Genomic DNA, 14,243 nt, shown 5'->3' on the forward strand with positions numbered 1-14,243 from the left:
ACCCATCTCCGTAACTAGATGATGAGTTATTTAGTGGCAGGCACATGGTCATAGTTAAGAGTGAGGCCCTGGGACTAAAGCTTCACATATTTTACATATAAGACACAGCCAGGAGCACTGATGGCACACAATCTACAGAATCTTAAACTGTAGATCCTTCCACTTTGCTTTTGTCTCACTCATAAAGGTTCACACACTTCCAGGACCATGAAAATCACCACTGGAGATAAACTTTGCATTCAAATATTCAAGAATAACATTTACATAAAAGAAATATGACTCAAAGATATGATACATATAAACATAAATAGATTGGCCGGACTGACGTTAAAAATATAACCTAATTCCTTAAAAGCCTACAGATGTGCTACATGTTTACCATGCCATATGCATTTCCTTTATTCATACTGAATAACAGTATTAATAGTAATAGCTGTGATTTACTGAGAGCTTAAAATGTATAGGCATTATCCTAACTTTGTAAAAAATAACTGATTTAAACTTACATTATAAACTTACAACTTATGAGGTTATTACTATTATTCCTCTTTACCAATGAGGAACCTGATGTTTAAAGATCAAAGAGTTGGCTCCAATTACTGTGAAACCCAGGAGACACAGAATGACTTTTTACTGTAACATTTGTGTCATTTCTTTTTCTTTTACACATGACGGTTTCCCAGATAGCCTCTTTTTGGTTGAAATTTGCTCAGACTATGCCCAAGTTACTTCACATTCTTCGGCCTAATAAAATGCAAAAAGGCTTTGAGCATATCCCACAGCGAGTACCTTCTGTACATAATTCAGTTTTGGTCTTTTAAAAAGTTTTTTTTTTTCTTTTCTTTAAGCCAGTAGGTCTGCCCTCCCTCCCCCACCACTACTCCACCCCCATCCTGCCTGTCACCCACCCACAGGAGCTGTTGTACCACTAAACAGCCATGTAACCTTAGTATCTTTGGACTTCCCAGCTAAGGAATAAGAGCAGGATGAGAAGACAAAGTTAATTCAAATGAAAGAATAGTAATAAATATTAGCTGTGGAAAAAAGAAACAATTAGACGTCATATTCTGATTTCCTCTCAATACATTTCACACACAATAACTTGAAAAACTTGAAATGCTGGATTACTGCCATTTTTCAAAACATAGTCAAAAATTCCAAGCACAAAATACAAAAGCTAACCTTCAACATGTTTCCTTGATCTCTACCCACCCTTTCATTGAAAATAGTCTGATAAAATAAGTCTATGGTATCAGGGATATGAGATTATATTCTACAATGTTTCAATCTGCAACTATCTTATATTTTTCTTTTAATTCTTAGAAACACACTTAAAATATTGATATTCAAGCTGGTCCAAGAGTATATATTTTGCATAAGTCCATGAATCTATATTACCTTCCTTCAAAGAGATGATCTAGCAGTTTACAGCCACTTTCAGCAACTTCAGGAGAATGTATATGCTTCTGCATTAACTCCAATACATTGAAGTATATTCCTTTTGACAACAGGATTTTTCTGAAATTAACTATAAATTTTTTTTAATGTTACTCATAGAAATGAAAGCAGATTTTCATAATTTTGCAGTAAGACACAGAATAAGACACAAAATAAGATAATCCAAATTCATAGAAAAGCATATATAAGTACATATTGAATTTATATTTCATTGTAACTTAAAGATCATTGTTTATTTCTTTAAAATAGACACCATTTCAATTTTTTCACATTTATTAACCACTTAGGTTGAGGTTCTGATTTTTTTAAGTTTTACTCATAGAGTTAGTAGACTAGTACTATGTAATCCCATCCATGTGAAAGAAGTACTTCTGCAAAAAAAAACATTTTAAAATAATGCCCTCTAAAATAAGACTGAAGGTTAATTTCCTTCTATTATTTATAACAGCTTCACAAAGTAACTGCACTTATGTAGAGTTACGACTTCCTAGGTATGCTAGACTCTAGTGGGCTGGGAATCAGTTACAGGTGCATGCACATATGACCATCTCTCAGCTTTTGGGGAACAGGGGGAGCGGAGTGGGACAAGGGCTGGAACCACACTGGGCTGCCTTCAGCCTTAAGCTACCTTCTCCATTTCTCCCAGTGGACTGTACAAATATTATTCTTTCTATGTATACCATCATGTGCAAAGGAATGGAAAGCACTGATTAGGAGAATAATACATAATTTCAGAAAGCAATGCCAAAGCTTAAGAAATATAGATATGGGGGCGCCTGGATGGCTCGGCCAGTTAACTGTCTGCCTTCAGCTCATGACATGATCCCAGGGTCATAGAATGAAGCCCCATATCAGGCTCCCTGCTCAGCAAGGAGTCTGCCTCTCCCTCTCCCTCTGCCCTTCTCTCTGCTCAGGTGCTCTCTCTTTCTCTCACTCTCTCTGTCTCAAATAAATTAATAAAATTTGTTTAAAAAAAGAAATCTATATTTCTTATGCTTTACAAATGACTTCATGCCATTTGTGGGGAAGTAACTATATTCCGACAATGATTACAGAATATTTTTTTCTTTGTAATAAACTTCTTTTGTTAAATTCAAGTTCATTATCTTGAAGTTTCCATATAAATATCAATTGTCTTAAAGACTCTACATAAATATAATTCCAACATTACGTATTGTAATTCAACACTCTGAAAGTGACAGGAAATGAAACTTAGAACACGTTAATCTAAGTACCACAGAGGGGTCCCAACTTTGGATGGTTCAACTTATGATTTTTCAGCCTTGTGATGGTGTGAAAGTGATACACGTACAGTAGAAACCATACTTCAAAACTTGAATTTTGATCTTTTCCCGGAGATATGTGGTATGATATCTTTTCTTGAGGCTGGGCAGTGGCAGTGAGCCACAAAATACAAGTAAACAAATGATACACTTAACAATATACTTAATCACTCAATACCTCTCATTCTGTTTTTCACTTTTAGTATAGTATTCAATAAATTACATGAGATATTCAGCACTTTATTATAAAATAGGCTTTGTGTTAAATGACTTTGCCTAACTGGCTAATGGAAGTCTTTTGAGCACATTTCAGTTTGGCTAGGCTAAATTATGATGTTCAGTACCTTAGGTATATTAAATGCATTTTCAACTTTCCATATTTTCAAATTATGACAGGTTTATCAGACATAGCCCCATTTTAAGTCAAGAAAGATCTGTATTTTGACAATGGCTTATCAACCTCAAACTGGAAAAGGAAGAAGTGATAGAAAATAGGGAAAACTCAGAAATAAGAGAAATTGATATACACATTCTAATATACTGCCAAAATCTGAAAAACTCATACCTTTTAAAGACACCCAGAATATCATACATTAAAATATGATAAGTTGGTTATTTTGCTTAGTCATGTTGGAATTTTTAACAACTCCTCCTAAAGTGGCTAAATTCTGACCAAGGGAGTACTTTAAAAGGTGAAAGTCCCCTTAGACGAGAAGTTTTCACAATGCAGAGAGCATCAGAGCTACCAGAAGGGCTTGTTGAAAAACAGACTACTGTGTCCCAAACCCAGAGTTTGTGTTTCAGCAGGTCTGAACAGGGCCCTAGAATTTATATTAACAAGTTTCCTGGAGATATTATTGCAGGTACAGGGACCACACTTTAAGAACCACTGTCTTAAAAAAAAAAAAAAAAAAAGAACCACTGTCTTAGACATTAACCTAACTTTTAACTTAAAAATTGAGAATAGAAATTTCACCAAACACTGGACCTAGAAGAAATTACATCATAGAGTCACTTCAGAGTTTACAGAACATTTTAGACATCTTATCTCACTTACCATATATCTACATAATACTCCTGACCTCTGCCACTCCATTTTAGCAATACATTATCTGCTTTAAAGAGCCAATAACAATATTCAACTTCCTTCAGCTCTTTGGTCAAGATTCACCTTTTTTCTTGGTTGCTTTGTCATTGTTTTCTCTCCTCTGACCCCTAACACAAATCCTCCTTCTTTGCTTCATTTTTTAAATATCTATCTCAGATATTATATATTTTTTCTTTTTAAAAAAAGATTTTATTTATTTATTCATGAGAGACACTGAGAGAGAGGCAGAGACATAGACAGAGGGAGAAGCAGGTTCCTCACAGGGAGCCCATGCAGGACTTGATCCCTGGACCCAGGATCATGCCCTGAGCCAAAAGGAGACATTCAACTGCTGAGCCACCCAAGAGTCCCTCTTTTTTTTTTTTTTTTTATTCTATAGGGAACTACTGGAAAGATATATATTTTATTTAGCATTACTATCTGTCTTCCTCACTAGAGTTTAAGCTCCCTGAACCTGTAAGTATTCTATTTAACTGGTATATCCCAAGTGCCTAGATCATTGTCTGGCAGCAGCTCAGTACACATTGACTGAACTCATTAATTAAATGAGGAAAATGTCACACAAGATGTTCTAGCTTTGGCCTGGGTAACACCATGGCAGAAACCAGTTCTTCTACCTGTCAGTCCAATCATTTTTCTAGAAAACTACATCCAATCCTGCATACTCAATGTTTCCAAGTGTCTTTTAATGAGATGCTGCCTGCAGAGGTTGGTGACCAAGCTGCTCAGTTCTTAATATTCTCCTAAGGCAGAACTCCAAGGACAATACAGGGATGTGAGTACAGTTTACCCAGCAGGTGGCTAGGAACAAAGAAGTAAGGAACAAGGAAGAGCAGGGCACTGATTCTGAACAAAGAAATCAAGGCTGGCTCCAAACATAATTAATCCTCAGACACTAGGATTGTTCTCCTCTCCTAGATGTGCCATACAAAAGCAGCCAAATCTGGTCCCCGTTTTCAGGAATGAGATCCTATCCAGGCCTTTGCACAGCAGATGATGGGAGATTTAAGGACACCGATTCCCTTTCCTACCACTCCTGCTCTGACTCATCATCCCAGAGGGCAAGCCCTTTCTCTCTGTAAGGGCTCTTGCCAGCTCAAGTTTTTTTTTATTAAAGTGCCACTGAGAAGTGGAGTGAGAAAGGAGGAAAAGGAAGAAGAAATTATTTTCCTCTTGATTTGACTTAAATAACAGCATTGAGAAACATGCATGAGTGGTTTTTAATTCTTTTCACTCTGTGAAGGTTCTCTACTAACAGGCGGTGCTACCATTGGTCTCTGTTTCAGGCTTTGCGTGTTTTTCTCTATTTTTCTCTCTCCAAAAATATCCTGCAAGAGCTGCCAAGTCCCAATGCCTTTATGATGAATTTTCTACCAAGATTTTCTGGCAGTATTTCCTGTTCACGGGGGCCTGGAATCTGAACAGCCAGAGCCTCAATTTTGAAATTCAAAGTCTTTCCAAATGCTTAATAGCCATTTTTGTCTCCTTAATAATGGAAAATTGTAAGACTTAACATATAAATGACAATTTTACCAGATTTTAAATGGTGAATATCTCTCCACCCATTACATTATCTAGAAAGTTTTCCTTTAAAAAATAACAGGAACAGTATAGAAAAAAGTGACTATCTGGTACAAAAGAAAAAAATCCCACTCAACACAAGAGTCCATCAGTGAAAAACAGGTTCATAAAATAGGATACAGGGGATCCCTGGGTGGTGCAGCGGTTTAGCACCTGCCTTTGGCCCAGGGCGTGATCCTGGAGACCCGGGATCGAATCCCACATCGGGCTCCTGGTGCATGGAGCCTGCTTCTCCCTCTGCCTATGTCTCTGCCTCTCTCTCTGTGTGACTATCATAAATAAATAAAAATTAAAAAAAATAAAATAAAATAAAATAAAATAGGATACAGGTGTATCCAGGACTAGGTGTATACTAGGAAATAACATTGCCTTTAAAAATGGTAATATGAAATTTTACATTTATCATCACGAAAAAGAAAATATGTGCAATCTAGTTACAAATGTATTAATAGTATCCTATTTCTCCAAAAATAGAAAATATATTGTATATGTCATGTGTGACCATACACATAGAAATTCAGGAAAAAAATAAAAATGTTTATTTTCTTCTTTATCCTTTTATATATATCCCAATATATCCATATATCACATACATAAAGCTACATATCTGAACTTTTATAACATAATTGCCTTTATAATTTAAAAAAACACAAAATGTACATCCTTGTATTAAAAAATGGTGCACCCCTTACCATTTTGTTCTAATAGAGTTGACAACGCATTTGCAGATGCCTGGAAGACTTCTTTTGATGAAGAATGCATCAGCATGGACAGCATCACTTCCCTATGAGCTGGGAACCTTTCACAAATTCAACCACAATATTAATGGTAATATTTTTAATAATTAGTTCAAATATTCATGTACCATTATCTAACCTCTAACAACAAATAAAGGCATACAAACATTTCATGCCACCTCCACTTACAAGAGTGAAATATAGTTGAACAGTTTTATATTTAAAAGATAGTTCAAATGTACTAAACCCTAATAAATCAGTATTTCTTCTTTAAATTTGATAAGCAGTAGAGGGGGAAAGACTCAGCAAATATATAAAGAGGAATAAAGAGTTAAAAGATAACGTGAGAAAAAGAAGAAAATGGAAACAAAAGAAAAATGAAAATTATAAAGAAGCATCATGATTTTTAAAAGTATAGAGCATAATATATGTTCTTTTAATAATGTATTTATTTTAAAGTTCTTCTATGGATATTGAGGAATCAATGTACTATGAGCTGAAATTTATAAACTGTACCATTAACCTAACCTCTTAAAAAGATTGCTCAAAGTGGATTAGGATGTTCATTTAACATACAGTTTTCAAAAGAATTACTTTTTCCTTTCAAAACGGAGATGTAAAATTAAATAGCATCTATGTCATTAATTGTCTTCTGGTTGGCAATGGATCACTATACAAACAGATTTTCAGGATTTGAGATGTAGACTATTCCTATTTAAGTTTCCAAGATAAGTCATTTAAAAGTCATCAAAAGCAAGAGCATACCCAGAGCAAACATAAGCATTTCCATAAAGCACAAAGGCTCATGGCCATGAAACAACTTTGATATACACAAAACTCTGGGTTTTAGTTTGTATCTTTGAGAAAGAGTGTTGGTTTTATGAAGCTTGAATTACACTCCTGTGGAAAGCCTCCTCAAAAGCTGACACCTACAAATAACTCTCTCAAGAAAAGACAGGTCAACAATGCAACATCAAGTGAGGAATCGCTAATGAAGCTTCTGACCACATTTAATTCCTGATATTGACAACCTGCTGGCTAGTGACTGCAACAGAAAAGGTCACGGATGGCTCTGCAATTTCTGTCACCTGAGATTAATTAACATAGCATTTTTAAATGATCAGCTAGAGAATTGAAAGGTTCTTGCTCAACAATTCATCATTTCTACATGACTCTTAATTCCAAATCCCTGGGTAATATCTCTCAAAGACACCAGGGATCAAAATATTATATACACACTAATATTTTGTGGCAACACTTGAAACATACATGCCTATATTAAAAATGTTTCTAATAATAAAAGTTATAGTTATAGTATTTTATAGGGATTGATTAAAAATGTAACTAAAATCTCCTATCATATAAAATCAAAAACTACTGACTGGCCATCTTCATCTCCAATCTTCTCATGTAAACTGTTTTGGTACATAAGGAGATTGTTTAGAGCCCAGCACGCAGCTTCCTGTATCAGGGAGAAAAAAGAAACCTGTTAAGACATAAATTATTGAACAAACATAATTTTGAATAAGTATAATATTTATGAAAGATTACAACCTGCACGTGCTTGTTTTTTCTATGCCATGTTAATGCTTTGTAACAGGCTTCCAACCAGAACAATTTTTCTTCTTCCTCATCATCATTCTCCTGATTCTCATTCTTTTCCTCTAAGTCTTGATTTAAGAAAATAGTCTCAGCTTGAAAAAATATAAAGATATGTCTTCACAGTTTGAAGGACCAACTTGAAATCCAGATTTTGAAACATTAAGAACAAAGTGAGGTATTTCGTAGTTGTGGCCTTAGTTCATTATAAGGACTTTTTAAATATATTACATACTTTGGAATATTGCTATTCCATCTAGGTAAATGATCAAATGAGGAAGAGAGTATCAAACAATCTAACAAACTAGAGGAAGATTAATTGAGATTAGCTACCCAATAACAAAATTAAATCAAGGATGTATTTAGTCATGCATGAAATGGAAAGGGTGTACTTATCACAACTGTTAGTTCCCTTGACAGGATCTTCTATTAGAAAATGAATTACATTGGAACAGAAAGGGCATTTAATGCTTCCTACTCCACATATGACTTTCTTGTTATAATGTCTTGTCACAATGTTGACATTCAAGATCAAATGCAGCTGTAAGAATTTCCTTTTGAGTACAGTTACTTACTGAGGAGCGCTAAACAGCTGAGGGCTGCAATCTGTAATGTGGCGTTCTCTGAATACCGCCTCACAGCTTTCACCACAAACTCATGTACCTCGTTTAATACCAGAATGTTAAAAAAATTACCTGAAAGGTAAGTGAGATATTAACTGAATTCTCATCCATGGAATTTAAATTGCTTAAATTATACAACAGTGTTTAAATCAATAAAAATAAATAGTCAATATTTTAATGACATTAAGATATATATTAATTTAATTTAAATAGTTTACTATGATTGCATAAAGGTTTGAAATTGTATTTCATGCAGTCATTTAATTGTCTCACTTAGACAATGGAACTGACTGGGCAAAAATAATTACATTAATTGCATTCTCTTTCACTCCCTCTCATGTCATTATATAAAACAATGAGGTATCTGTTATGCATGGCACTACAGTATTCATTGGACAAAATAGCTTGATCTTCTAAAGATGAAGGAGAAAATCCTCCCTTGTCATTAAACGAATTGCTGAACCCTTCTTTCACTTAAAGGAATGCTGTTGCTCAGAAAACTCATTGTCACACATGATTATTTGATCTTACCTGTGATGATCTCAGAAAAAAAAAAAAGAAGAAGAAGAAGAAGAAGAATTTTCACCCCCTCTAACCCAAACCAGGAAAAAGTCTCACCCCTTTTTACATTCACTTTTCTGAGAATCAACACATCATCTGAAAATCTAAATCCTTATGAGGAAGGAATTTGTAAATGATATTCCAGAAATACATGCCTCCTTCCATTTAAGCTTATTTGTAACTCTCCAACAGTCACCAGTTTCCTTCTAGAAATAAAAATGAGGGGTACCTGAGTGGCTCAGTCAGTTAAGAATCTGACTTCCACTCAGGTCATGATCTCAGCGTCCTGATTTCAAGCACCTCATTCATCTGGGCTCTCTGCTCAGCAGGGAGTCTATTTGTCCCTCTCTCTCTGCCTGCCTACCCCCACTCATGTTCTCTCTCTCTCTCTCTCAAATAAATAAATAAAATCTTTAAAAAAATAAAACTCGGGATGCCTGGGTGGCTCAGCAGTTGACCATCTGCCTTTGTCTCAGGGTGAGATCCTGGATTCCCGGGATCGAGTCCCGCATTGGGCTCCTTGCCATGGAGCCTGTTTCTCCTTTCTCTTCCTGTGTCTCTGCCTCTCTTTCTGTGTCTCTCATGAATAAATAAATAAAAATCTTTTTAAAAAATTAAAATAAGACTCCTATTTAACCATAAATTTAATTAAATGATCCCTGAGACACAAAGCCAGGATTGGAAAAAATTCTATATTATGAAAAGCTTAAAGCCCACACCAAATGTTAATCAATGGCTTCAAAATCAAAAAGCAGTTTAACGAGGCATAGCTCTTCTTTTATCAACACCTTCTTATGTTCTTGCCTCTTTCACATTCAACCACTAAACAGACATACTCCCCACATTTGGTAATCTTTAGCCTTGGAAAGTCATTTCAAAAGACTCTCTTTTAGTTTTACCAATTTATCTAAACTTGGATTGCTCCTTCACCTTTTTTTCCCTAGTATGCCACTGCCGACTACTGCTCTACCATTGACCAGCTGTGTGACTCTGGGCAAATAACAGTGAGATTGGTCTTCCCTTACTTTCAGACAATTTATATGAAAATACATAGCAAATTATATAAAGACTTTACATACATTAATGTGTATGTAATGTGTGTGACCATAATACACAATTTGACAAAATGCTAAATATGTATTCATTGACTCTGGGCTTTTATATTAATTATGAAGAGAAAGTTAAGCTTCTTCTGAAGCATAACAAGGCAACAAATTCTCTAGTCATTAAATGGGACAAATAATAATCTGTTAAGAGATAAATGAGTAAAAAAAGCAAAGCATCCTTATCCGAAGATTTGAGTTGATGGCTTTTGAATACTGGATAGTGTTAACTCAATAGAGAAAGCAGGAAAAAGAAGTAGCCCAGAGTAGCTTTATCAGAACTGGTAAGGTACTAATAGTTAAGTTGGTTGGGCCATTCTTCTGCTTTGCACTTTACATTTTCTACATGTTATGTTTATTCTTTTGTATGTATCAACTATTGATATAGTTATACTTTAAATACAGTATGAATAGTACAGTAAGACTTCTTACATTATGCATGTCAATTTTTGCTACTCATTTTAAAATTCTAAGCATGGCAAAATTGTTTGCTATTTTACAGTATTTCCATCCAATGTATATCAATATGCCACTTATCAATATACAACATACGTATGCTATATATACTTACATCAGATAGACCAGGATAATAATTGTTTTAAGATTTTATTTATTTATTCATGAGAGACACACACAGAGAGAGAGGCAGAGACACAGGCAAAGGGAGAATCAGGCTCCATGCAGGGAGCCTGAAGTGGGACTCGATCCCAGGACTCCAAGATCACACCCTGAGCTGAAGGCAGACACTCAACTGCTGAGCCACCCAGGCATCCCTAGACCAGGATAATAAATTAACAAGAATTATAACTCACCTAATGTAAGCCTATGGAGCAAGCAGCAACTCACTTCTTGAATTTTTTCATGAACAGGGAACGCTTTCATGGCTTCTACCACAATATTGTAACACCTGACGTTGCCACTCATGAGTACTTCAACATTATTGCCTAAATTTAAAGAAATAATAATTATACAAAGGTAATAACTTCCCATTTGAAATATACATACAAAAACATATTCTATATTTTATAAATATATGCCAGCATAATGGCCATACTTCCAAATTTAAGTATCATGTTCTGTCAAATAGTTGCAAAAAACACTATGTTCAATGCTAATATAATAAGATTTAGGACTCTTCTCTAGCATTAAGGGAAAATTGTTCTACTCTTGTCTCTTGACTTAAAATTAAATTAAGGGATAATTGAGTGTTTTTATGTGAATCTAAAAATGTGATTCTTGGTCATAATAAGTTTTCAAATAAATGAATTTGGGGCCTATTTCCTAAGGAGACACTACACCATTGGATAATGCCCTTTATTTTATTCCTTTTTCTCAAATCAACAGAAGGAAAATCAAAATCCTGTCACATAACAGAAAAGCTAAAATCAACTATGACTTATTTCCTGCCCATTCCAAAAGGGCAGCAGAAGGGCAGCCAGTGTAGCAGACTGCAAAATCAAGCTTCCTGAAGCACTGAGATATCTGGGGGAAAACATGAGGGAAGCAGGATATATGACTAGGGGACAAACACAGGCGAACTGGAAAGGAAGAAAAGAATCTACTGGGAAAGGCAGTTAGTCAATAGAAAGAGTGAATATATGAACCTATGTAGAGAAAACTAATTTACATTTCTGAATAAAATGTTGACTATTATTAAAACAAACCAAAAAAAGGTGTTTGCAAAAACATTTTTCTGCCTTTTTGGCATAATCAAACTAACCAACTGTTTTCCCAAAAATGTATTTTCAATGTTTAAGTTGTATTTTAAAGAGCATTGAGTATAGGAAAACATGTTATAATGAAAGGAAATGGCCTCTGAAAATAATTATCTGATTTTACTCAGAATAGCAAACATGATTTGCCCTAAGACTCAAAAGCAAACACCTTTCAATTAGAATCAGTGTTTAAAACATTTCACTTTTCTTATTTTTAGTTGCTACTTTCTTTGACCTTTGCATTCTGAATCAACACATTTTTCACTGCAGTTATGTCAGATGTGGGTGGAAGACAATGAATTTCAAAGTAGCCAGCCCAAAACAAATAAATAAATGTATAAATATAGCTGAGGAACAGTAAAATGAAAAATATATTCAGTTTTTTGACAGTGGATGACTCAGAAAATTAAAAGTACGTCCATTTCCTGTTATAGGACAGCCCCATCTATATTCGTATGTTGTTTCTTAGATAAGAAAGATAAGAAAATGATGGATTTTAAAACAATCATGAAGATAGCGCATTCTTTCACAATGGGATTGGGTTTTTACTGAAGGCTCACATCTGCAGATTTCCATATCTGAAACTACGTATGCATATTATATATACTATACTACAGTGTACCCATAGGAAATACAAATTATCTAATAATACTATCAACGTTTTTACACTTATTACACGCCAGGTAGTATTCTGCATTTTTCAACTTATTTAATCATTTAACCCTCATAACTTCGCATGTATGAAGATGAAAACATCACTAGATAAATGCGTGTGTATATCCTGGACAAACTCACATAGGTAATACATGAAATATGAAATGCTCACGTGCACTTACAAAAGTAATAAAATGAATCTTGATTTTAGCCCATTAGTAGTCACCAGTAAAATACAGAGCAAATTAACTTTTTCTTATTTGTACTTTTTTTTGTAAGGTAAGTGCCTAGATTTCATAGCATCAAGAAAATGCTAAACAAGAATCACTATAAAGCTCAAACTCCGTCCTGTGACTTTTGAGCCCTCAAGATCTACCTATGTCTCCAGTCTCATCCACTGATGAGACTCTTATCAAGCCCTGCCCCCACCTCCATTAAGCAGACACTCAGGGCTGGGTATCTGCATATGTGCACACACGTGCACACGCACGCACACATACTCTTAAGTACACAGTTTACTGAACTTCTTATATCTTTTTCCACTAATTATTTTTTATTTAAATTCAATTAATTAATATGTAGTGTATTATTAGTTTCAGAGGTAGAATTCAGTGGTTCATCAGTCTTAAACCCAGTGCTCATTACATCATGTGCCCCTCCCCCCTTAAAGTCCATCACCCACCTACTCCATCCCCCTACCCCCTCCCCTCCAGCAATCCTGTTTGCTTCTTATGATTAAGAGTCTCTTACGGTTTGTCTCCCTCTTTGATTTCATCTTATTTTATTTTCCCTCCTTTCCCCTATGATCTTCTTTTGTTTCTTAAATTCTACATATGAGTGAGATCATATAACTGTCTTCCTCTGATTGATTTATTTTACTCAGTATAATTCCCTCTACTTCCATCCACATTGTTGCAAGTGGCAAGATTTCATTTTTTGATAGCCGAGCAGTATTTCATTGCATATATATATACCACACTTTCCTTTTTTTAAATTTTTTTTAATTTTTTTAATTTATTCATGATAGTCACAGAGAGAGAGAGAGAGAGGCAGAGACACAGGCAGAGGGAGAAGCAGGCCCCATGCACCAGGAGCCCGATGTGGGATTCGATGCCGGGTCTCCGGGATCGCGCCCTGGGCCAAAGGCAGGCGCCAAACCGCTGCGCCACCCAGGGATCCCTATACCACACTTTCTTTATCCACTCATCTGTCAATGGACATCTAGGCTCTTTCCATAGTTTGGCTATTGTGGACATTGCTGCTCTAAACATTGGGGTGCAGGTGCCCCTTCAGATCAACTACATTTGTATCTTTTAGGATAAATACCTAGTCGCAGGGTAGCTGGGTTATAGAGTTGTTCTATTTTCAACTTTCTGAGGAACCTCCATACTGTTTTCCAAAGTGGCTGCACCACCTTGCATTCCCATCAACAGAGCAAGAAGGTTCCCCTTTCTCCACATCCTTGCCACCATCTGTCATTTCCTGACTTGTTAATTTTAGCCATTCTGACTGGTGTGAGGTGGCATCTCATTGTGGTTTTTATTTGCACTTCCCTGATGCCCAGTGACATGGAGCATTTCTTCATGTGTCTTTGGAGAAACGTCCGTTCATGTCTTCTGCCAATTTCTTGATTGATTATTCACTCTTTGGGTGTTGAGTTTGTTAAGTTCTTTATAGCTTTTGGATACTGGCTACTTTTATTGTCTTGGATGCACTATGGTCTCTCTTGCTTCAGGATCTTGACACAACGATGTTCACAATGTTCTGTCTGCATTCTCACTTCATCTCCACATACACAAAGACATCCATACACAAAGCTCT

General features: G+C 35.4%; 1 protein-coding gene across 1 annotated transcript in view; it reads right to left on the reverse strand.

Annotated features, from left to right (window-relative positions):
• The window catches only part of LRRK2 (leucine rich repeat kinase 2), a 139,469-nt gene that overhangs the window by 111,111 nt on the left and 14,115 nt on the right, over window positions 1–14,243 (reverse strand). Inside the window, exons 7-12 of the mRNA XM_077870443.1 lie at window positions 10,866–10,997; window positions 8,342–8,461; window positions 7,722–7,861; window positions 7,550–7,629; window positions 6,123–6,229; window positions 1,399–1,528 (exon numbers count right to left, since the gene is read on the reverse strand). Of these exons, the coding sequence (XP_077726569.1) occupies window positions 1,399–1,528; window positions 6,123–6,229; window positions 7,550–7,629; window positions 7,722–7,861; window positions 8,342–8,461; window positions 10,866–10,997 (709 nt within the window). The remainder of the gene's footprint in view (window positions 1–1,398; window positions 1,529–6,122; window positions 6,230–7,549; window positions 7,630–7,721; window positions 7,862–8,341; window positions 8,462–10,865; window positions 10,998–14,243) is intronic.

Source organism: Canis aureus, chromosome 25 (genome assembly GCF_053574225.1).
Source record: "Canis aureus isolate CA01 chromosome 25, VMU_Caureus_v.1.0, whole genome shotgun sequence".
Taxonomy (NCBI): Eukaryota; Metazoa; Chordata; class Mammalia; order Carnivora; family Canidae; genus Canis; species Canis aureus.